Raw genomic sequence first — 25,893 nt, 5'->3', positions numbered from 1 at the left:
TCTGGGTTTGCTCACCAATGTGGCATAAAACCATAAAATGGGGTGGGTGACACACTCCTGTAATCCTAGTCTTTGGGATGTGGGAACAGAGGATCAGAAGCACAAAGCAGCCTCAGCTATGTAGGGAATTTGAGACTAGCCTGGACTTAATGAGGCCAATAAAATGCTTTAAAAGATATATTAGAATTATTGAGACTAGTACAGAATATAATATAATAAAAGTCCTTTGCATTTACTGCCTATGGTGAAGCCAGGCTGAGAGGCCAATGGGCATAATGCTAAGGAATGCTTTTAGCCGCGGAGAGCTGAACAACACCCTGTGCTGAGCACAGCAGCGATCGTGCTGAGTGAGAACCCTGGCAAGGTCACCCGATGATGCGGCCGCCAGCTAGCCTTGCCTGGAGCATGGCTTTCGGTCCTGCTGCTTTCTGTGGCTGTTCTTTGTGCCCCCTCCTTGGTGTTCAAAAAGGACCAGTGATGATGTGGGACAATTGACCACAGCTATGTGACCTTGCTTCCCAAGATGGAAGGAACACCTGGTGCCAGCATTTTGACACATTTTTTTTTTTTTTAATTTGTAGCTCATGGAACAGTTAAGGATAAGGGACATAAAGATAAGCAGGAAATCAGGTAATAGCAGATGTCCTAGATACTGTGGTGAGCCCCGTGACGGTCTCTGTATGCAGTGTGAGGTCTTGGTTAATTTCTAGGGGTTTGAAGAGTCTGTGAGGTCCCCAGCCTGCATCAGTGAGTCTCTCTAAGGGCTTGGGCATGAGACATCCAGAGACTCCCTGGCTCAGCCTCCTGACAAGCTGCCTTGAACAAACTGTCCTAGGGATGTCTACCTCAGTTTCCTCATTTGTCAAGCGGATTATTTGCGTATCTATCTCAGAGGGTGGGATGGGGGGTGTCAAGCTGAAAGCAGGTGACATGGTCCGGGGCCAGTCAAGAAGTGGTGATCTGTGCTGGCCTGCTCGTGAAGATGCTGTCTGTGGAGAGTGCTGACCCTGTCTTCAAGACCATGTCCCGTGGATGGAAGGAAGTCTGTCTGTCTTGTCTCCACAGGAAGCAATACTCACCTGTGTTCACTGGTCCTTATGTTTAGGATGAAGATGAAAAAAATCCCCATCCTGTAGAAATCTAGGTTTCTCGTTTCTAAAAGACGGCCCTCCATCTCTTTGTTCTTCATTGTAGTGTCTCCTCTTGTTTCAGTGCATGAGATGTGCTTAGTTTCTTATTTATTTAGGCGCTGACCATGTTCTGAGGATGGGGCTGCTGTTTTGTTTGATATTATAGAGGCAGGCACTCCCTTTCTCTGATAAGATGTCCAAATTATATTAACAAGTAGTTATTTTTCCCCCCAAATTATCCAGACCAAATTTGTCAGCCCGAGAGAACAGTTTCAGGCCTTTTGATTTTTTTCTTTTGATGAGGGGACTTTAAATACTCATGAGCTGTTGACACACACGCTGACGGTAGTTTTAATCTTGAAACAGGAGTCTGCCTGAGTGCCGATAGACCTGAATTTGAATCCCAGCTGTGACCTAATTTACGCCAAGTCTCACTTTCCTCATTTGAAAAGTAGGAATAATAGAAAATACTGTGAAGTGCTGTGAGGGTGGTGTGTGTTCCCAATGGATGTGCCCAGTGCTAGCCAGTGAATTTCTAACTTATTCTGGGTTGAGGATCATTTTTGCTGAGGTCCTGGAAGAAATACAAAGCACTATTAGCCATATTATTTGTAGCTTATAGATTATGGCTTAAGGTTCTGCTTATAGGTTTTTATTTTTAAAATTGAAAAAAATCTTTCTGTATTTATTTAGTGTGCATGAGTATTTGCGTGTGTGTATTTCTGTGTACCACATGTTTGCCTGGTGCCCACAGAGGTGAGAAGAGGGAGTTAGATTCCCTGGAACTGGAGTTATAGATGGATGGAAGCCAATGTGTGGGAGCTGGGAATGGAACCCAAGTCCTCTGCAAGAGCAATTAGTGCTCTTAACCACTGAGTCATCTTTGCAGCCTTTGTTTGTAGGGTTTTAAAGTGAAGTTTAATGAAGTCTCAATTTGACCTCAAATCCAGCTTTCTGCTACATACTATTCTGTCCCGGGCAGACATGTTGTCAGTGTCTCCTTTACACAGAGCACTGGTTGAACTAAAAATGCCTGTCACCTTGTTAGGAAATGATCTCGAAGCATGGGAGAATGGCTGACAGGTTGACTGTTGGCTAGATAGGCAGGGAGGGGAGGAGGTAGAGGCCTGCATCCCACCTTGATGGATCCCATGGCTACACTTCCTCTGTAGGTGCCTTTGAGGCCAGATGAAGGGGAAAGTAACCCAACAGACCACTGATGGATAATAGAGGCAAACACAGCTGACACGGGTTACAGCGGCCTGACACAGGAGTAACTTACTAAAAAATGAGTTTGCTTAAGATCTAACAGTTTAGATTAAAACAAAAAATTCTTGAAAATTTCTTAGTCACTTATTTAGTTAGATATTTTATATTTCTTTTTCTAAAGTTTGTACTGAGTCTTTAATCAAACCATTCAAAACATTCCTCTTAGCTGAACTGCTGCTTTTAATAATGACCATACAATCTGCTTTGATTTTTTTTTTCTCTCTTTCTCTGCTTTTGGTATTAAAACCAAGCAAAACCACCTAAATCTCTTATCCAGAAATGTGTGAAGCCTGACAAGGAGACTCCATTTTAGCAACTGTGTACCCAACAAAATTTAGCACATTGGGTTTCAATGGGAATGCCTTATTTTCTGTAATCATTGGGAACATGTTTACATTGCTGCAAAGAAGGTGTGCATGCTTTCCTTGTGTGGGCAGAAGGCTGGGAGTTGCAGTATGGAAGGAGTGTAACTCTGGTTAAACAAATGTCAGAGTGTCCGTCTGTTTGGAAAGGACTTCAGGGGTCACTGGGGTGGAAGGACCTCTACAAGGAGATCTTCCCGATCCAAGCAGCATGTTTGGGAGATGTGTGTTGGCTTAGCTGTGGAAGAATGTGTTCAAGAGGAATCGTTCTTGTGTAGTATCTAGAGGTCATTTGCATTTAAGGAAATAATTGGGAGCCTCAGTATAGTCATACTCAATAGGCATCGAAGGAGACTTTAAGAAGAAACTAATAGTTATTACAATTGCATGATCAGTACGTTACTAGTTAAGTCTTCAGTTTTGAAGGAATAGGGGACATATGGAATGAGATTTGTCTTACTTTCTGGTAGGTAATTTATAAAGCCATAGATTTCGGAAACACTCTATTTGTGTTGGAATTTGGGTGATCTCAAGGGGTACAGGTTGGAGTGATGGCTAATCTAGATGGTCAACATCTTAGGATTTGTAATCATCATGGGCATGAATCTCTGGGATGTCTGTGAAAGATTTTTCACCTCAGGTTGATTGAGGTGGGAAGACCCACCCCATATGTGGCACCATCCTGTCTGTAAGCAAATTTCTCGTCAGACTTTCTTTGGGCCTCCAGTGGTGTGGGAGAATTATCTGTATTCTGTCAATCATGTATTTTAATAAAACGCTGATTGGCCAGGCAGGAAGTATAGGTGGGAAAACCAGACAGGAAGTAAAGGTGGAGCAAAGAAAACGGGAGTATTCTGGGAAGCAGGAAGCTCCCCCCGCCGTTCCTGCCCAGACCACCGAAGAAGCAACATGTTAGCTGACAGCTGAAAAAGGTAACAAGCCACATGGCTAACACATACAAGAATTATGGGTTAGCGTAAGATTTAAGAATTAGTTAATAAGAAGACTGAGTTAATGAGCTGATCAGTTTATAATCTTATGAAGTCCTGTGTGAGATTTTCTTTGGGGCTTGCCGGTTGTAGGGTACTGGGTGGGACAGATACCCCAACAAGCCAGCCCCTCATGTTACACTCCAGCACCCAAATAATGACATGGAAACATTATTAGCTATGAAAACTTGACCTTAGCTTGGGCTTGTTTCCAATTAGCTCTTATAACTTAAATTAACCCATTGCTATTAACCTATGTTTTGCCATGTGGCTCTTTACCTCTCTTTAGTACCATGTGCCCAACTTGCTCCACATCTTGCTGGTGAAATCTGTACACCTAGATTCATCCCCTGAGTTCCTCTCTCTGCCTGAAAGTCCTTCCTAACCTCTTCTGTCCAGTTATTGGCCATTCAGCTCTTTATTAAACCAATCACAATGACACATCTTTACCCAGTGTACAAATATCCTGCAACACCATCTCATGGGTTGAGGCATTCATTGCTTTCTGCTTCCTGACTGTGGTAGATGCAGTGTGACCAGATACTTGGTGTTCTTGCAGACTTAACTTCCCTGCCATGATTGACTGTATCCCTTGGAACTGTAAATCAAAACAAACCCTTTCTTCCTTAAGTTACTTTGATAAGGTATTTTGTTGTGGCAATGAGAAGAATGCTAATATAAGCAGGCAGTGATAATTTAGTCTACAGTCATAGAAATAGCTCTTATCCAGAGAACTGGCACCTTTCCTTTATGATATAAATAACTTTTTATTGATGAAGCAGCTTTAGTCAGTTACCCTTACTCCCAAATTAAGGGGTTCTTATGGCAGTACAACCTCTGATGCTGTATTTGGGGTAGATATACTTGTAGTAAGAGGGGTGAGGGATGGAAGATGGAAATATGATTTTGAAAAGTTTTCTTGGTGGAAAGATGTTACTTAACCAGTATTTCCAACATGAGTCATGAGTCACTTTTTTTTTTGATTCTCTTCTCATGCTTGTTTGGGTGTGTTTTGTTTTAGAGTAAATTCTTCACATTTGATTCAACTTGGCTTGTGATGTGATTATCTCACACCACCATACCTACTCTGTCTTAGATGTTCTGTGGGCTTCATACATTTGATGAGAGCTTATGGCAGACATAAAGCCCATAATCAGACCAGTCCTTTCTTTTCTTGGACACTCGCCTTTAAAATGCCTCCCAGCCACAGTTTGGTGCTAGAGATGAGCAGGCCTGAATACCCATGATTTTTCATACTCTTTTTCCTAGCACTGGTTGTAATAATGAAGGCACATTGGGAACTTAGAGCCACAAGATGGCAGGAACCTGGGTCCTGGACCACTACTTGGAGTAGTTTCCCAAACAAAATTTGTGTATGGGACTGTTATATGTGGTGTTATTATGATACCAACAGCTTTGGGGGGGGGGTGTCTTTGTAAACAGCAGCTGTGTCACCTTCTTGATGATCTCACTGTCACTGAGTTCAAGGAGTACCTCACTCCTTCCATTTTGTTCCTACGTTTGGGCAGCCTCTGATGTTCCAATAGATTTTCCTTCTTTGCTGCCCGTTTTTATATCCATCCCTTTCATGCCACTTTCTTTCCTTCCTGAATAAGCCCCCACATACCTTGCCATTCTGAGCTCAGCCTTCATGCCTGACTCTGAGAGCTCCCCGTGACTGACCCTACTGAAAGTGGCTCTTCATCACTGGACCTCATTCTGATTGTTTCAAAGACTATTTTTAGATTGACAGCAAAATTGAGCAGAAGGAACAAAGATTTCAACATGTTCTCTCCCTTCACATATGTGTGGCTTTTCCCATTACCAACACCCTTCACCAGGGTGGCACACGTGTTACACCTGAACAGTTACACAGATAATCACCTGAAGTTCACAGGTACATTAGGTTCTGTCTTGGTGCTGTGCTTCTTCTGGGCTTGAACTAGAGCGCAATGACACCTGTCCACTGTTGCTCTACAAAGCACAGTGATAGCTAATGTTCATTGTTGACTTGACTGGATTTGAAATCACTTCAAAGACACACCTCCATGTGCCTGCAAATGCATTCTGGAAGCCCCCCCCCCCTTAGTGCTGGTGGTGCCATCCCATGGGCTGAGTACAAAGGACAAAGGGAGCTGAGTTCCAGCATGCATCTATCTCTGCTTCCTGGCTGTGCGTACAGATGCGACCAGCATGCATCTCTCTCTGCTTTCTGGCTGTGGGTGTAGACATGATCAACTGCTTCCAGCATCTGCCACCATGCCTTTCCTTCCACGATGCACACTACCTTCAGACAATGCCCAAATGAACCTTTCTTGCTGAGGTTGGTTTATTTTTCTGTTGGGCATTTTGGCACAGCATCAAACAAAATAACTAATACAATGGCTTGCTTATTCACAATGTCCCTGCTCACTATGCCCTGGGAGCCATTACTCTCCCTCCTCTCATGTCTATAGTTTTGTCTTTCCCAGAATGCCATGTATTTGAAGCATACAGAATGTACTCTTTTAAGATTAAGATGGGTACAGGGGACTCCTGTGGCGGCCATTGCTATTCTTATGGGCACTAAGCAACTTCAGATAAAAAAAAAATATGGTATTTTCACATTGAGGTTCCACATTTTTCATATTTGATATGGAGACAATATCTAATGTGACCCTTTATTCCTGGGTTTACTTTAGTAATGTCTGCATGGCAGGGACCCTGACAACGTTTTGGTGTCTTCAGTGGGCATCTGTCAGGGAATGGTCTGTAAACCATCTCAGGTTGTATGACCCTGTTGGATTATCTGTAGTTGACATTAAAAAAATCTTAATCTTGTTGATCCCAGTTGTCACAGCTGGAGTTAAGAGGATGCGTGCAGCTATTTCCATGTTTAAGTTAAAATGTTGCCTGACCCACATGGTCATTTAGTCATTGGTTGCTGTAAGTGGTTGCTGATAAAAACCTATGGAGGGTTACTCTCTTGATCCACTTATCCATCTTCCTTTAAGAATGACACAAAGGGCCCCAAGTTCTAAGCCTACCCTAGCGTCAGATCACTGCAGTCACCTGTTTGGCTTCTAGAAAGTGCTGCTTCCTGCCCTGGTGACTGTGGAGCTGCTGTGGTCTGGGAGGAGCAGAGCCAGATACCAATGTGGTCCAGAAAAGAGCTGCATCCGCCCGTCTCAGCAGAGAGAATCACAGAAGCTGCCTCAGGGACATGCAGACCGTGCTCTGTAAGGATGCCTCTCTTCCCTTGCCTGGACAGATGGACTGGTTTCCCCCACTTTAACTTCGCCCTCTCATGGTTTGTTTTCAATGAAACAATCAGAATGGCCCTTTCAATGCCACATCTTGGTACTTTTCTGCCCCAGCTGGACTTGCCAGCCAAGTCCTTTGGATGGCCTCTGATTGTCTCTGACCCTGCCTTGTGCTCCTCCTGTGACTATTAGCAACTTTCCTCCTGTGCCTCACACACTCCAGTTCTTGTTACCTCAGGGCCTTTGCACTTGCTGGCCTTGCGGCCTCATACGCTTCTTCATGTGGCTCTGTCTCAGAGGCTCTTTCCCCCTGTCCCGAGCTCCAGTCTCCTCACCCAGGGGTCCCTTCCTCAGTGCTTGCCCATTTACCAGATGCATAATTATGTAATGATTGTCCCTGTCTCCCCACTGGAAGAGTTTGATGAGAGCAGGCTCTTTATTTTAACCAAAACACCTAGTATATTCTCCATACGTGTCTTGAGTACAAACGGATAAAGGAAGACATTCAGTGCTGCTGCATGAGAGAATCCTGAGCAATTTTATTTACCTGTAGTGTCTTTAGGTTTCACAACGATCACTGAGGAAACGAAAGGACTATTCTTAACAAGATTGACTTCTCTCAGGCCTTTCTTGTTTCGCTCCCTGTGTCTATGGCTACAGCTGGTACTCTTGCCTTTCTGGACCTTATGCTGAAGAACAGAAGAGGGGTGGACCTCAATTTACTTTGGCCAGAAGACACCATGGGGGAGGTCAATATTTCACATCTCTGTAGTAGGTCTATTTTTTTTTTTCTGGCTTAGAGACCCCAAATAGTTGACCTGACCTGACAGGGGAGAAGAAAGAGGCGGAGGGTAGATCAAGAGTGCAAAAATGAGAACAAGACCGAGAATGTACTAAACAAGGGGCAGGAAAAGACAAGGCTGGCCAAAGCTGCTTCTGAATGGCCAAGCCAGCCGACTCTGCCTGGAGGGGATAGAGAATAAGCCAAGCTCTTTAGGTGGCCGGTCTCTCCAAAATCTGCCCCCCCCCCCCCCCCCCCCCCCCGTGGTCTAGCACGTGGAGAGACAGACTTAGCCATGTGAAGATATGCAGTTGGTTGGGAAGGAGAGCTTTGTAAAGTCCCTCACTTGCCACTACCAGGAAAAGATACACTGCAAAGTGCCCCTTTTTTGCACTCAGTTTCTGATTTGTTGACTCCCAAGCAGAGGTCCATTTCCTCCCTGATCTCCCTCCTTGCTCCTTAGGAAGATTTCCAGGCTGTTGTCCCTGGTAGGCTGCGTATTTCTCTCCTTCATTTTCATTAATCAGCGCATTCTCCAGCTCCCGAGTTTGATTCCATTCCTCGCTGGCTGTCTTTTCCGGCGCTTCCTCCCTTCCACACTGTCATCTGTCTGCGGCTGTTTATACTTTCCTTCCGGTTTGCCTGGGAGCAGAGTTCTTCTGTCTTCCCTGCACCGTTCGAAGGGCGGGGCTGAGGACCCTCTGGATGCTCCGCCCAGCTGCCGCCTCCTTTCTCCCAGCATAGGCTTCCTGTTTTCCATACTGGGAAAGGGGGAGGTGCAGACTTTTACCTGCTTGTGCTTTCATTCAGAAGGGGGAGATCAAGAACAATGCTTGTTTTTAGTCCAGGTGTGCGCCATTGGGAAGAGGTGCTTGACAGAGGGTTATTGATTCTCTCTCTCTCTCTCTCTCTCTCTGTCTCTCTCTCTCCCTCCCAACCTCCCTCCCTCCCTCCCTCCCTCTCCTCCTCCTCCTCCTCCTCCCCCTCCCCCTCCCCCTCCTCCTCCTCCTCCCCCTCCCCCTCCCCCTCCTCCTCCTCCTCCCCCTCTTCTATAAAAGGTCTTCCCAGTGCTGGGGGCTCGTTTGGGAATCAGAGGTTGACGCTGTTCTGGGAGCTGGAAACAACAGGAAGCATGGTCAGCTGTGATTGGGCTCTGACTCTAGACCCCATGTTCTTATGGATCGTCAGCGGTACCTATAAGCTAAGGACTTGGGTCCACACAAGCTTTGTTTGTACTTTCGGAATCCGTGGTTCTGTTGCCGAGGATGGTCAGGTTCTTTGCCTTGCCTTGGTTGTTCTTTGGCAGGGTCTTGAGTGCTCTTAGGAGTAGCCTGCACCGCGGTATGTGTATACATGGTGCATGTGTGCCAAGGACAGAAGAGTGTGTTCTGGTTCAGCTGCTATGCAGATGAGAGGGACCGTGGCTCTTAGACTCCCAGGAGGGTGTGTTCCTGTGGAACACAGGGCCACAGTAGTCTGCTCCTAAAGAGATGTCTTTGATGGTTATAACACTATTCTTTGCCCAGGACAGATCAGCTTATAGAGACTTAAGGCTCTTTGTGTTCTGTGTCTTGGTTTAGGTTTGGTATGTTTAAAGCTGTCAACTGAACTCCACTGACCACCAGACAGCAATTGGTTTGACATGAACCTACAGTCCCCAAATGTTAACTAGTAAGCATGCATGGTTGCTGTCTGCGTGGGTTCGACATGACTCTAAAGTATGGGACCTCAGAGTCTTTTACTGTGCGGTAATTGTCAAGCCATTGGAGTTATGAATTATAGAAAGAGTGTGGGTAGACACTTTCTTAGGCCATTGGTGACGCTTGTCACTGGTAGGGTGTTATCACCTCTTTCAGGTCTTTAGGCCCCTCTTCTCCAGAACTATTTTCCCCAGAGCATTATGGGGAACTTCAAAATATAAACCTCAGCAGAATTTACAATTACAATTTTATTCTTTAATTTTAAATTCATTACATGTGTCAACTCAACTGAGCCTGGCAGTTTGGAGCCTCCCTGGGGGGTCTTAAAATTTGGTTGGTAATCCACTAAAGCAAACAGCAAGCAGTCTTTCAAGATTTAATTCCAAAAAGAATAAGAAACGCATTTCCAAAATGAAATTTGAATTGTGTTTTTGTAAATTCCCAATATCCTTCCATTAGAGCCACGGGGTTCTGTTGATCTGTTTGGAAACCATCAGTGGGCTAAACGTAACTGAGTTAGGCATCTGCCCAAGAGCAAGAGCTCGGGGAGGAATGGATTGGAACGAAGCGCACTCAGTCAGTTATCCAGTGAAGCAATTCATCTGTAATTCTGCAGCAGATGGCGTGGGCTCTGGGCTCGCAGGACAGGGGATGGCGTAGCACTGTTGTCTTGTAGAGCACACAGATAAGCAGAACAGAGAAACAGCAGGAGCCCCAGAAGTGCCCTGTCTCCGGGTAGTGTTCATTCCCCTGCGTTGAAGTCTGACAGTTCTACACATCTCTGTTCCTCACAAGGCTCTCACCGAGCTGAACTCTGTCCCTAACCTTCCCTTCATTGTTCTGGGCCTTCCCCAGGGGCCTGCAGAACACATTTAATTCCTGGTCGGCACGGCAGACCCTCAGATATTTGCAGTGTGTCTGTTTACCCAGGAGTCTGCTCTTCTCTAACAAAACAGCTCCAGTTCCTTCAATTGTTCTTCCTGTGACAACAAGCCTGCCATTTGCATCTCTTTGGCATCTTGGTCGCTTTCCTCTAAACGTGTGGTTGGTCTTGTCTGTTTATATGCCGCAGCGTTCCCTGGCTAGGGGGGTCTGGCAGGGTAGATTACAGCTGGACTGTACTCATTTCTAGAGGAATTCCTAGGTTCCTCCCGTACTAGACAGGGCAGAAGTAGCATTTTATGTCTCTCAAGACTGACTCATGCTAATTACTAACTAAAACCCCATCCTGTCTCCAGTTGTTAAACAGTGTTTTATTGTTGTGACTGATTATTTTGAGACCAAGTGATTACTAAGAGAATTCGGGAATGGAGGTTTTGTGGTTTGTTTTTTGTTTTTGTTTGTTTTTGTTTTGAGATAGTATCTCAAACTGATCTCAGATTCACTGTGCAGCACACGCTAGCCACTATCTCACAGCAATCCTCCTGCCTCAGCCTCCTGAGTGTTTATCATTACAAGTATGTGCTGCCGTGCCCATCTGGGAGAGGAGATGATAATTTCTGTTTTCTCACACCCCACCCTGTATGTTTCCCGCTGCCGTGTGGGAGCCAAGTAAGAGTTGGGTGTTTGTGTTCAGCGTCCATGAGTCTTATGCTTTCGTGTAATCTGTAAATTAGTCATTTGGAAATTAACCTATTGAGTGCTCTTAAAAGCCTGCTTCTGAAGGTGAGGGATGTGGCTCAGAGGCAGAACACTGATCTAGCGTTCATGAGGCCTTGGGTTGGATTCTCAGCTCTAGAGTGGGAGAGATGGAAGCTGGGTCTGCTCTGGTCTTACAGGCAATCTCTGCCTTGAATTATTTTTTACTCACTTTTGCTGCTAGGAAAACAAAGGTCATTTCAGTTCCAGAGTGGCGAATCAGTCCCTCGTGGATGAAGGTCACAATGACCCTTTGGTTTGCATGCTTATGTTTTTTGAGTTGCTGAGTTTAGCACGCAAGTTTGGATAGCGGACTCTTTTCCAAACATTAACATACACCTTTAATTTACTGTTATTATTTTTGTTGATAAATGGTTAACTTTTTTAATTTTAGTTTTATTTTAGATAACATTTCTGTTAAGTGTGAGCTTTAGATCATCCCCTTAAGCATGCTGCCCCACTGTCTGGTGGCATCTCTCACGTTGGCCCTCATGGTTTCTCTCCCACTCGGATGTCCTGAAGAAGAAGGGCCTTTTAATTTGTTCCTGGTCCCTTCCTGCTGAATGAGAGTTTTTGCTCTCTGTTTCATCCTGTCTGGAGGTAGAAGTCATTCCTACCCCAAAGGTAACTGCTGAAGAGATGTTTTGATAGTCTTTTGACCTATAAGGAAAACAACCTTCCTTTTTAAAAATATGATATTCTAATATTTCTCCTCCATTTTAACCAATTTGTGTTGATATTAATTTTGTTGGGTGTTAAGTTTGAATAATCTTGATATTTTACACTATAAAAAATGAGTTTCCTCTCGACATGCTTTAATTCAGTGGTTCTTCACTCATTTGGGTCATGTGTACCTTGTGTTGCCTTCTAAGCGTCCCCAACAGAGAGAATTGTCTATAGGTAAATGTCTCTGTTGCGTGTATCTTCAGGGAGATGAAGGAATGCCATGCCCACCCGTGTACTTCAGGAGAAGCTTTGTGTTGTCTTGAATACACATTGAGTTGAATGCACCTAGGTGTTTTTAGGAACCCCTTATCAATGTGAATAAATGGAAAACTTTAGGGGTGTTACTAGGCAGCTGGGCATTTGCTGATTGTGCAGATACAGAGAAATGTGTGTGATACAGAGAAAAGGGTGCTGACCTGGTACAGGAAGCTCCAGGCGGGTCGCTAGACCTGACCTGATCTTTTCCGTGTTCTCCTTTAGAAATGAGGATCGTAGTAGTACCTCGTAGGGATTCTTGCAGAGTAAAGAGAGAAAATAGTAAGGAAACACTTACGCTAATTGTAGTGTGTGTGTGTTTGTGTGTGATGTGTGTGTTTGTGTGGATGTGCAAGAAGTCAGAAATCAACATAGGGCGTCTTTCTTCAGAATGCTGTTAACCTTGGCTTGGGGTGGACTCTCTCACTGGCTTGGAGCTTGCCAAGTAGGCTAGGCTGGCCGAACAGTGAGCATTAGGGATCCATCTGTGTCTACCTCCTGAGTGCTGGGATTACCAGTGTCTGCCATTGTGCTTGGTTTCCTAATGTGATGCTGGGAATGAAACTCAGGTCCTCGTGATTGTGCTGAGCTATCTCCCCAAAGCCCGGTGTTTTATGGAAATTCTTTTGCCACACACAGAAATTTGAAGTGAATTACTCTCTGCTCTCGTAACTTTCTTTAGTATCACCCAAAGACCATGTGTGATGAGCTGCAAGGAAGAGAACTGGCTTGGATGGTGAGGTGGGGTGGGGGAGAAATCAATATCCGCAGTGTTGTGTTTCTGACTCTCGATTCCTGAGCTGGTTAGCATAAGACTTCCTGGTACCTGCAGTGTGTTTTAACCTCTCTATAAAATGACAAAGTTATCCTGGAATTTTTTTTTTAACTTTTCAGAGACTTTTGCTCTACAGGGAAGGTTTTGTACAGAATATTATAATAAAGATGTTTCAAATATAAAAGAAAGCAAAGTTTGGCAGTTCACTTACACTATAATGTCAGAATAATGGTTTATGGCACGTATTAGTAAACTTTCATAATTAAATTGGTGTATTAGTTCCTATTAATCATTCTCATGCTCTTGTCCCTAAAGCCCTCTCACAGAGAGGTTGTGTATGATATTTGAATATTTTGGAAAACAGCAGAACGTGTTTTGATCATCTTATAGAAAGTTGACAGTTACCGTGAAGAAGCCATAAAAATGTGTTGAGTTTGCATTTTGCCTGCTCTTATAAAAGCCAGCACCCATAGTCTTTGGAACAGTCGTGAGGGCTACAATAAACTTTCTTTCAGAAAATGGATCCATACACACAGAAACAGCCTTGTTAATGATGCTTACATGTACCGAGACTACCTGAACCCCTTATACACTTCTTCCATGGTCCTAGGTTGCAGAACCCCACCCTGTAGTAAGAAGTGTGGGGGCCCTTTGTTTGTCCCAGCTACCCGGCTAGCTTACACCCAAAATAACCGCATAGAAATTGTATTAATTAAATTACTGCTTAGCCCATAAGCTCTAGCCTCTTATTGGCTAACTCTCATATCTTGATTCAACCCATTTCTAATAATCTGTATGTCACCACGAGGTCGTGGCTTTCGGGGGAAGATTCAGCATGTCTGACCTGGCTGCTTCATGGCAGCTCGGCTCTACCTGCTGCTTTCTTCCTCCCAGAAAACAGTTCTGTCTTCTCCGCCTATCTAAATTCTGACCTATCAGGCCAAACAGTTTCTTTATTGATTTACCAATGAAAGCAACACAAATACTGAAGGACCTCCTACACCACCACCCTAAACACATGCACCGTTCTGTTTGCATTATTTGATTTGAAAATGCTTTGTTAATTGTCCAAGCATGTTGGTTAGTTTAGAAATTAAAAAAACATATATTGCCTAACAAGTAACATTGTCATTGACAGACTGTCAGTCAGTCTGTCTGTCTGTCTGACTATAGCTGTATGCAGGTGCCCTGCATGGTGGATGAGAACATTCGTGTGATAAAGGGAACACTAGTGTGAGAAAGTCCAGGAATTGTACTGACACAGTTACCCTAGAGATAGTTTAAGGAAAAAATCCTTGGAACACACAGGTTGGTACATGAACCCATGAAGAAGCAGAGACCATTCCTTCCCCACTGATTTGAGACACCACCATCTTTGTTATGTAATTTCTCTATGTTCTTGTATCCGTCTCTGGTCTCTGCTTTGGGTTCTGTCTCTCTGCTGCTGTCACACTGTTTACAAGACCCTGGTTTTATTCTCTATTTTGTTTTGCTATGGCAAAAGCTTTTCCTTCTCCTCACTGGAAATTCCAGCCTTGGCCTCCATCTTTGAAGGCACCCCCGTGCCCCTCGAACCTTGACCCCTCCCCAGGAAAGGTCAAGACCACTCCCACAGGCTATTTAAACTGCTCCCCAGAAAATAGACATGTGGTTTTCCCTTTTCCTCTCCGGTGGTCGCATTGGCGACTTCCTGTTCCCCTTGGGGGCCACCAGGGTGTGTAGGTGTCTAATTAAACCTGGATATCTTTTAATCTGGTCTGATTTGGCTTGATTGGGATTATTTTGCGTTGGCAGAGAGCTTGCATTAGAAAATATTCTTAACACTTACCTCTCAAATATTATTTCCTGTCCAAATCTTTGTTCTTATTTATTCTTCCAAACAGACTTTTGAGTTATTTTGTTTGATATTCTTTGAAAACATTCAGTTTGGGTTTTGAGCGGAATATCTTAAGTTTGTAGATTAATTTGGGGGAGATAAATCTTGCCTGTGCATCTCATTGTTTCCAGAGTGTCTGTTCGGTGCCAGCCCAGATCATAAATTATTTCACCGGACTACAGGGGAGGCGTGGGAATAAAGACACAACTCACGTGACTTTATAGGGAGGAAGATTCTCAGTGATCCCTCATGAAATCCTGAGTGCACATGCTGAAAATTCCCCCATGTTTATTCTCCAAGCAGCTTTTATATGAAAATGTAAACTGAGGGGGAGTTCATTAGCGTTCTGTTTCCTAGGTAACCAGGTGAATGGCTTCAGTCATGCCCACACCTTTGACCACAGCTTTCGGTGCCCATTTAGCCACATCTTCCTATCTTCCTGCTCTGTATGCCAGCTCTGTCCAGTAGGCCGAATTAGCATTTCTATCCCAGGCATCCTCCAAATTACAGAGAAAGGAGCAGAATGAGATTAGCATATCTTGATCCTTTTAGGATGGCGACATCCTGTCTGGAAGACTATGAGGCCACTTTCTGTGTGGCCAGGTATGAGCTGGCCTGTAAGTTTGGCTGCCATACATTGTAGGGCCTGTGTAATATTGCCCCACACCAGAGGTTTCAAGGAAGTAATTTTTTAATGCTTTATTTTTATTTTTTCTGTGTATTGTTGTTTTATCTGCCTGTATAGTTGTGTGAGGGTGTTGGATTCCCTGGAACTGGAGTTGCCGACAATTGATAGCTGCCATGTGGGTGCTGGGAATTGAACCCTGGTCCTCTGGGAGGAGCAGCCAGTGCTCTTAACCGCTGAGCCATCTCTCTAACCCTTCAGTGAACGATTTCTAATGAAGTATTTGAGAATTTTGTATGTGGCGCCCAGTGAGTTGGCAGAAAGGTGCCAACACACCCATCTGCAGTTGTGATTCTGGCGTTGATCTGCCGGTTTTATTAGGACAGGGTATTGTTTTCAGTTGTCAAAAGCAAAGCCTGCAGCTGAGTTCAACTGGGGACGTGAGCGAGGTTTGTATGTAGCAGTTCTGTAAGCGGAGTCTGTCTTTACCTCATGGCAAGTGAGTGGCTTCGTATAGAAGAGGGGTAGACTTTCAGTGGCCACAGTGGCCAGAGCGACCTCAGACTCAGCCTGGGATTGTCACCTGCGGCTGTCACTCAGTGCTCAGCCCATTCTTTCAGGAGTCCCTCCCGGGGAATCTCCTGCACAGCTCAGCCTAGTTGCTTTCTTCTGAGCTTCCTGTTCACTATTCTTACTCTTCCACCATCAGATTTCATTTCTCTGGCGTCCTCTCCCACCACCCGGCCTCTGTCTCAACAGCTCCCTTCGTTGATTTCAGCACCATCCCCTTCCCTAGCCAGAATCCTTGATTGTATTTCTGATGTCCTCGTGATTACTAAGTGGGAGGTCTCCTCCTTAGCACGGGGACAACTAGGTCACCTCTCTCGAGTGGACCTATCGTCTTTACCATTGTAAAGCGTGGTGTGGGTCTCGAGAGGGAAACGTCATGCATCGAGACTGTGTGGTCAGGGAAGGGATGAACCGGCAAAGGTTGTGGTTAATCTCTTGCCTAAGTGGTAGTCCTTGTTCACCTGGCCAAATTAAAGACTAATCTGACCAGTATTTGGAGTTGATGCAGATTAGATATCTTTGTGACCCACGAAAATCTTTGATCTATTTATACAGTCTGCTCTGTGTTTAAGAAAACCGCCAGCAGGCCAGGCCAGGCTCTATGTATGGAGAATTTGCAGCCCTGTAGCAACCAGGAACACAACTAAAGCAAGCTGTTCTTCGTTTTTAGGAAATGGAAAGTCGTCTGAGTTTCCTCTCTCGGTCCTGTCAAATGTGTGCTATTGTTTTCGTCTTTTCCTTTTCGGCTCTCCTTCCTGTGCTCTTTCTGAAGCTACGGCGTGGCAGGTTTCCCTTGGCACGTCACTTTCTGCGGATTACGCTTGTGCGACACACACAGACACCAACAGTCTCACATGCAAAGACAGGAAAATTTGGAACTGAGCGCCAGTGTGTTTTCCAGAACACTGCGGTTTATATTTACACCAATTTGTAATTTTCAGTGCCTTTCTGAGAGTTCGATTGCAAGCCAGTATGAAAAGAGAGTGATTTTATTTCAAAAGCTTTTTTAGGTCAAATAATGCTATGGTCACCGGGAGGAAGAGGTCCATTTGGACTGTGGCTTTTTCCCCCTTAACTAAGCATCCTACCGTGCCATGCTGCTGTAGGGCTCTGTCAGGCTGACACTCATGTCCAGGAGCCTCACTCTAACTCTTTCCTGCTTCCTTTTCCTCTCATCTCAGGATGAGAAACTGGTTTATTTTTGTTAGGCAGCAACACAGACACTCAGAGCCTTCTCCGTATCGAGTCAGCTGTGGGTGTCTCTAGAGTAGATGACTATTCTAATCCTTGCTCTCACCTCCCTGCCACTCCCTTAAGCCTGGCAAGATACATCCTTTCTCCCTAGAGGTCTTCTCTGGGCTGTCTTTTTGTACTTTAGGCAGGGAGCATCCTGAATCCTTTGAGGCCTGCAGGACCCTGAGATGATCTGGCCGACTTGGCTGTCCGCTAGCCCCTGAGGAAGCCCCAAGTACCAAGACCATGAGTCTGTTGTCTCGTTCCTTTGAAGGAATGCTTCTACTTGGAAGCAGGACACTTTGTAAGGCTGTGTACTCACCAGAAACTCCTCAGACAAGGGAGGAGGCCAACCCAGATGAAAAAGAGGGCTTAGACTTCACTCGGAGTTTCTGGTTTATCTGAAAGCTGTCTGTGAATATTTATGGTTCATGCAGTGAACAGTGGTCTAGAACATGCTAGGGCCTGAGCTAAGAGTAAGTATCATGAACCTTTATGTTTTCGGTGGTGTTTCACATATGGGATAACATTGTCATACACAGTGTTGTATGGGGGATAAGAATTCAAGAGAGTGACTGATCACACTTGACTTACCTAACAAATTAAAGAAATGCTTCTTTCCTATTCCTTGATTGCCTTTGACTTTCAGAACAGTGCAGGCCAGCCTGCAGGAAGGCGTTCTGGGAAAAGGTCATTGTTGGAAGGAGGCTTTGTGACATTTGAGCTCCCTCACATGAAGTTCCTGTGACAAGTGTCAGTGTTGTGGGCCTGTGCCCTCCCCTGTGGTCTCTCAGAGCCAGAACACGGAAGTGTACTGATGCCCAGACTTACTCGTTTTTCAGGGACAGAGGACAGTCTATGCAAAGTTTGGCAAAAATGTTTATCTCCCCGAAGATGCCGAGTTTTACTTTATTTATGATGGGTCGCATCAGAGACACGTGGTGATTGCTGAGCGCATTGAAGCTAATGTTCTTCAGGCCAGCATTCCAGGTGAGGAGGCTTCTGAGTGGTGGGGGCAGGGGGACATCTGTGTCTTCCCTCCAGGGTATCTGCCAAGAGAAGAATCACAAAAGGAAAGAAGAAACACTTGCCAAGTTCAGGAGTTCACATGGGTGTATGTGCGTGTTGTTGAGGAAGCCACTTGTCCCCACCAACTCCTGGGGTCCCTCCAGTAGTGTCTGCCTTGACTTGGTCCCCGCAGGCTCGTCCCACTGGCTGCCCCGGCTCTCAGTCTGGTGTAGTTGGTGCAGCCAGTGGAGGTTGTGTGCCTTGGATGTCACCTCTTGAGTTCCAGCCTGATGCCTGGGTTGGCTCTGGGCGAGGTGACATGACAGACCATGTTGTCACTCTCCTTCCTCATTCCTCTGTGGTCAGCCTGGCAGCCCTAGGAACTCACATATAACAAACAAAACAAAACCAAGAAGCCAAAAGTAAAAAAATCAAATGCTTGGCAGTGGTGTACACGCCTTTAATCCTAGCACTTGGAAGGCAGAGACAGGTGAATTTCTGAGTTTGAGGCTAGCCTGGTCTACAGAGGGAGTTCCAGGACAGCCAGGACTATACAGAGAAACCCTGTCTCAAAAATCAGTCAGTCAACCAATCAATCAACCGGTCAGTCAAACAAACAACAACAACATTGCTGCATTTGTTAATGGCCCTTGTCATTCTGCTGTTGGTCCCTGCCTTGCTACCTTTTTACTCTGGCAAATGCACTGACATCCTTTCTATTCCGAGTTTCTGTAACGCCTGCACCTGCGTTACTCTCTTGGTACAGTTCGCGCAACACTGTACCATACGCTAGCCGGGCAAGGGCCTGGAGATTGAAAGAACACACAAGAGACCTGGGTCATTCGAAAGGAGATCAGCCAAATGCCGTTTATTCAAGCTTAGGAAAATCTTTATATACCTAGCTGCTGCACAATGGAATACCCCCAGACAGGTGGGAAATTACCACGCCCAAGGTGGAGTCAACAATGCCCTATAGCTAATCACCAGGCGGGGCAGAGGGAGCACAGGAACAAACAGGAAAGGCTGGCTGGCTGGCCAGAAGCTGTCCTCAAAATGAATGCCAGGAGCAGGGGTAGGCCCATGGGCCCTACAAGTTTTTTTTTATGTTTTCTCTTTTAATGAGCAATCTATAGAGAAAAAATAAAATAAAAACAGCAAAAATGCCCATTCTGGTAGGAAACTGTTTTCTCTTTCTTGTTTACATAGAGAGACAAAGCTCATTGCCCTCCCATGTATGAAAGCAACCCTCTCTTCTTCTTTTATGGCCTGCTTAAAGTGAGGGCCCTTGTCTTCATTCTGTCAGGCTTCAGGGATGGATGAGTAACCGTAGACTTCCCTGAGTATAGACTTACCGAGGTAGCCTTTGAGTGTAGACTTCCCTGAGTATAGACTTACCGAGGTAGCCTTTGAGTGTTGGGAAATGGTTAACTTCACCAGGGTAACCTATCGAGTGATGGGAAATACGTTTAAAGTCTATACAAATAGGTACAGTCTGGTGGGGTGGCATCCTTTGGGTCCCTGCTTTGAGAGTCATTGTAAGGATGGTAATGGATCCCATCTAGTAAGCCTGATGCGCTTGGTCTTTGGAATTCTGGCAGTGTGGCTTTTGTGGGAAAGCTTGGAGGGTCAGACAGGGTAGGAGGATGCAGGCCTGTGAGCATTTGCCTGTGAGTACAAGGGCCCTGTGCTCAGGAGGAGCTCAGTGACTCTTCCCAGTCCAGCCATGATGTGGTCCCACTTGGAAATTCTACCAAAGACAAAAACACGTTGCTGAACAGAAACTTACCAACCTTAGCAGAATGGGAAAGGAAGACAAAGGAGAGGAATGCAGGGAGGGCAGGTGACAGGGTGACCAGCCACAATAGAAGTAGTGAGAACATCCACAAGACACAGGAGCCATTTCTGGAGGGGGCCTTGGAGAAGGCCTGTTTTTTGTTGACTGTGTTTGTCTACACAGATTCTGGTCAGTAGTCTTCCTCCCACACCCAGAGCAGCTCCATGGATCTAGGGTGTACTTCAATAAATTTCTGATACTGTTTAAAACACCCATTGTCTCAATAAATGACTAAGGATGTGTGGTACTGTTTATAGCAGGACAGAAAGAGGGAGGAGCCCTCATCTGGCAGACTGGAACCTAGGGGTTAGGCAGGAGGGAAAGGTCAAGTGTGGGAAAGGGCTGTGGTTGTGGGAAGGGACTCTGAAGTCCTCAGAGCTCCTAGAGGATCAATTAAAACCCCAGAGTCACCGAAAAAAAAAAAAAGATGATCTCAGCTCATGAGTGGACCCCAGGATGGTGGCATTTAGAGATGTCACCCTACTTTCTTCTTGTCACCCGGAGAGTGCTGCCTACTCAGGGCTGCTGTGTGACTCCTTCAGACATGGGCTGAACGGTTTGTTATTCTACCATCTAGGCCATTGGCTTCAGGAGACGGTGATGGTGTCTGTGTGCCTCTGCTCGGAAGGGTACTCCCCAGTGACCATGGGCTCCGGGTCAGTGACCTACGTGGACAACATGGCCTGTAGACTGGCTCGTCTACTGGTCACGCAGGCTGACCGGCTCACGGCCTGTAGTCACCAGATGCTGCTGACCCCGTTTGCCCTGACAACGGAAGCACTGCCTGCCTTGGATGAGGAGCTGGTGCTGGCTCTGAGCCAACTGGAGCTGCCTTTGGGCTGGACCGTCCTGGGAAATTTCTCTCTTGAAGGTAGGTCCGTGTCAGAAAACTCAGGTGTGTGGTGTGTGTGTTCTTTGTATTTCAAGTCTAGGGTGTGCCTTATAGCTTATCTTCATTTTTTTATGGATAGAGTTTTCTTCCTGCCTTTTAGCTGAATCTTTAGCCCTGATGTGGCTTGGTTCTCTGAAGTGTTCATCCATTCATCTCTCAGCTGGCTGCTGCTGTGGGGCCCCAGGAGGTCTGAGGAGGCACCATGCAAGGGCTTTGCAGCAGGTGGTGGTAGTGGTGGTGTTTCTTTAGGGCTGGCTGCTGAGCCTGTGTCTTAGGACTGTGGGTCTAATTCCTTTGGCCAGTTTCTTACCATGAGAAGGAAACGTTGTTGCCATCATCCAAACAGGAACGAAGGACAAAAAGCTCTGTGAACTGCTCAGGAGAGATGCAGCCTGAAAGAAAGGTAATGGATGAGCTGACATCTTGAACAAAGGAAGACCAGGGCTGGGAGATGAGGTGGCTCAGTGGGAAGGGCTTGCTGAGCAAGCTTGAAGTTTGATCTCCAGCATTCACATAAAAAAAACCAAAAAAGTGGCATTTGCAACTCCACACTGGTAAGATGGAGTCAGGACAATCTCTGGGGCTCCCTGGCCAGCCAGTGTAGCTAAATTGATGAGATCTAGCTCCGTCTGGAGACAATGCCTTAAAAAAAATCAACACGGGTAACTTGTGAGAAACAACACTCTGGCCTCTCCATGCACACACAACACACAGATGTATATCTGCATTCACACCACTGCACACACACAAACTCACGTACACCCACGTGCACCTGCACACGGGAGCCCTAGCACATGCATACAAAGTCAGTGTTCCCCAATGCATTTATGGATTTTTTTTTAATTGAGGGGGTGGATTCACATTACTGCCAGTCTGGAGCCAGCCTGGCCTCTCTGTCGTGAGTTCCAGGTCAGCTGGGGGAGGTCCAGAGATCCTGTCTCAAAGTGTTTTTAAGTTGACATACATTTGTATATATTTATCGGGTATGTTGTGATCATTGTAACATGTAAGCAATGCATGTGGACCAAACCACAGTGATTATTATTTCCATGTCCTCAGATATGTGTAATTTCATTGTATTACATTTGCACTAACTTTTAGAGTTACTAAGGGTGGGTGGATTCTTGCTCTCTAGTGCCAGGATTTTTGTAGAGCTATAGAAGTCATATATAAGCCTACTCGGGTATGAAGGCAAGCTGTTCAGTAGACGTTCCTTTTTTTTTTAAATTGCTTTCATTTATTATTTATTTCATTTATTGTTATATATATAATACTTATTTAGATTGGGGGGACTTTGTGCCCCAGTGCACATGTGGAGGTCAGAGGGCAACTTTTGAGAATCATCTCTCTGCTCTCACTATGTGGATCCCACAGATCAAACCCAGGGCTGACACAAACGCTTTCACCACTGAGCCGTCTCACCATCTCACTTAGCTGTTTGCTAAGGTAATTACAAATGACACAATGTTGTTGACGATCCAGAGATACTGTTTTCTGCACACTACATATGTTGCCAATGCGCTGTTTTCCTCTCACAGCTTTAGCTTTGTGGCTGGACTGTGTGACTTCAAAGAGTTTGATCCCTAATCAATTCTGGGTGTGACGTACAGGTTGGCTTAAATTTGATCATGGGTGTGATTGAGTGTTCCACTGTAAGTAACGGTACTTTACAGGGTACTGAGGCCGTTGTCTACAACCAGAGAAGATACTCATTTCTCCATTCAATCAGAGTTATTATAAACCTTCCCAGGGCACTTCTGGATGTTTCTGATTTTTTTTTTTTTCTAAGACCTTGGATAAGAGGAATCCATGAGTCTCACCCAGCATTGGCCTGCATATGAACACACTTAAGCCGTGGATCCCCAAAGAACAATTTATATTGCATACATGGTGCTTTTAGTTTTCCATGTCAAAATTCAGAATTTAAGATTTTCTAACATCCGTGAATTTATAATAGTGTATAAATGTGTATGATTTCCCAGTGGACTTGCAGTGGTACATGTATGATTTCCTGTGTTGGGTGTTTATTTCTGACAGATATACATAGAACATAAATCCAGAGAGCTGTAGTTGCCGAATATTGTCCTGCCGCTGTTTCCAAGGCTGTCTAGAGATCCATTCTTGGATAAGAGAAAAGGGAGGCAGTTCCTTGCCTTTTGACAGTGAGATATTGTACCATATGGAAAAATAGTTCCTAATGTCAGAGTTGTTAACAGGAGTACCTTCAAGTCTGGTTATCTACTTACCTTGGGAACCTCGGGACCCCTGGCTGCGGGACCGGTGCAAATCACTTTGTATTTAATTTGGTTTTCACAGATGAATCATATTTCATTTATTTATTATTAGTTTCAAAACTGGTACGAACAGTAAATGTGTTTCATTATGGAGTTTTTGCAGTTCTTTTTCTTATTTATTCTTTCACCCCACTAGCCTCTTCGAGCCCTCTGTCCTCAGTTGGTCTCCTTCACCCCCTGTGACCACTGTTCCTATGTCACGTATGTTCTATGGCTCTCTTTCTTCTTGTCTTCCTTCCCAGCCCCCACTTGGGTTGTTTTCTCCTCTCGTACTCCCCTTCCTGGTCTCTTGACCTTTACCACTATAATGATGACGTAAGGATTAGGCTGAGGGTTGGGCCTGTGAAAATTTGTATTGTATTCCTGGGGGGACACCAGTCATAAGCAGAATCCAGTTTCCTTCCTAGTAATTGTGTTTGAAATTTACTTATTTTAACTGAAGGAACATAAAACTGCCCCTGTTACTGAGTACTGTATACTATCTTGATAGGTGTGTCCACTGTGTAATGTTTAAATCTGGTTTAATAGTCTTCCTCTCAAGTATGCATCATTTCTTCGTGTCTAAAACTTTTCAGAATCCTCTCTTGCAGTCCTTTGACATGTACAGTTGCTGTTACCGAGAACCCTTTGCTCTGGTCTGTCACGTCACACCTTCTGATGAGCAGGCCACCTCCCCACCCTGGCCTCTGGTGACCGTTTGATTCTGTTTCTGTGACAATACTTTCTGAGAGGCCACATGTGTCTGGGATCATGTGTTACTGGCTTGTCTGTGTCTGGGATCATGTGGTACTGGCTTGTCTGTGTCTGCGATCATGGGGTACTGGCTTGTCTGTGTCTGGGATCATGGGGTACTGGCTTGTCTGTGTCTGGGATCATGGGGTACTGGCTTGTCTGTGGCTGGGATCATGGGGTACTGGCTTGTCTGTGGCTGGGATCATGGGGTACTGGCTTGTCTGTGGCTGGGATCATGGGGTACTGGCTTGTCTGTGGCTGGGATCATGGGGTACTGGCTTGTCTGTGGCTGGGATCATGGGGTACTGGCTTGTCTGTGTCTGGCTTGTTCACTGTAACACAGTGATCTCCAGCTCCAGCCCCGCTACCATAGATGACTGGGTTTTATTTTATTTTATTTTATTTGGATGAATCGTATATGACCGTGTTTCCTTTCTGTACTCATCACTTGTTGCATGTTTTTTGACTATCATGGCTGGGGCAGCCCTGAGGAATAGATGCTTCTCTAGCTGTTTCCTTTTATTTCATTTCCTTTCCATACCCAGTAGTCGAATGGTTACGTGGTTTGCTCTGGTTGGGATTTTTAAAGGGCCTACAGACCATTCAGCAGTTGTCTCTCTTAGTGCCCGTCAGTAACACTGAAAAATTTCCCTATTTGTCCTTTAAAATTTTTACCCATTTTTCATGATTTCTTTAGGTATGAACGTTATTTTACCAGAGGAGCATTAGTTAACTTAGATAATAGCTTTTGTAGAAAGAGCCTGATTCAAGGCCTACCGTGAAACGTTACTGCGTTCCTTCATATTCTGTGGTGAAATCGTCCCTTTTTCCTTTGATGGCGTCAAGGAGAGACTCTGAGTGGACACCGTGCCCCTTAGAAAAGCAGGGTCTCCTCCTGGCCCGCATCGTGCACACCAGCAGTCATAATACAACTTTGTTATCCATGCAAGGGAAGGAAGTGTCCTGGGTTTTATTTCATTTCAGGCCTTCCATTAAACTGCATTTCTGTTTCATAAAATTAAACCCATTTCTTCTGTGAAACAGCTTTTATGATAGAAGCTTTTGCAACCCCCCCCCCCCCCAACTCCTTGTTCGCAGTGAGACGCGGAGCGGAGTAATAGGATTACCCAAGAAGAGGCCAGTTTATCTGCTTTGTTTTGGGTTTCTTGCCTGTTTGTGTTTTGACAGCAATGTTTTTGTGGAGATTAGTAGACAATTAAGTTAACTGGGATAAATTTTCTAATGTCTTACTGATTGGCACTCAGATGACATCTGAGTTGAAGCCTCCCTTCCTGCTCAGCCAAATGGCTTCCTTGCATTTGTGTTTCCAGAAGCCTGGCAGGGATGGCTGGTAAGTTAGTCTTTACCAGGGGGAGGCTGCCATGTGGCCCTCTCAGGTCTAATGGCATTGGCCTTGTGAACACAGTTAACTCTATGACAGCCTACTGAGAGATACAGCTTGTCCTGTGAATGCCTTCTAACTAAAGTGTGTGTGTGTGTGTGTGTGTGTGTGTGTGTGTGTGTGAAGACCCCTTCTTTTAAAAGGTCACATATAGTATTTTTCACATATATTAATACACATACATTAATATGCATCCAATTGGCAGATTGAAGGTTTTGTTTTGTAAGGTGTCCTAGTTAGGGTTCCTATGACTGTGATGAAACACTGTGACCAAAAGAAAGTTGGGGAAGAAAAAGTTTATTTGGCTTTCACTTCCACATTGTAGTCTATCATTGAAAGAGGTCAGGACAGAAACTCAAAGAGGACAGGAACCTGGAGGCAGGATCTGATGCAGAGGCCTTGGAGGGGAGCTGCTTACTGGCTTGTTTACATGGCTTTTTTGTTTGTTTTTGTTTTGTGTTTTGAGACAGGGTTTCTTTGTAGCTTTGGAACCTGTTGTCCTGGAACTAGCTCTTGTAGACCAGGCTGGCTTCGAACTCACAGAGATCTGCCTGCCTCTG

The 25,893-nt window shown here is 45.1% G+C and overlaps 1 protein-coding gene across 4 annotated transcripts in view; it reads left to right on the top strand.

Annotated features, from left to right (window-relative positions):
- Arhgef28 (Rho guanine nucleotide exchange factor 28) overlaps positions 1–25,893 on the top strand; it is a 291,631-nt gene that overhangs the window by 88,955 nt on the left and 176,783 nt on the right. For all 4 annotated transcript variants that reach the window (XM_087896810.1, XM_087896812.1, XM_087896811.1 and 1 more), the window contains 2 exons: positions 18,014–18,161; positions 20,591–20,884. In XM_087896810.1, the coding sequence (XP_087752936.1) occupies positions 18,014–18,161; positions 20,591–20,884 (442 nt within the window). The remainder of the gene's footprint in view (positions 1–18,013; positions 18,162–20,590; positions 20,885–25,893) is intronic.

This window comes from Myodes glareolus, chromosome 15 (assembly GCF_982192425.1).
Source record: "Myodes glareolus chromosome 15, mMyoGla1.1, whole genome shotgun sequence".
In the NCBI taxonomy this organism is placed as follows: domain Eukaryota; kingdom Metazoa; phylum Chordata; class Mammalia; order Rodentia; family Cricetidae; genus Myodes; species Myodes glareolus.
This window is presented reverse-complemented; position numbering and strand designations above follow the sequence as displayed.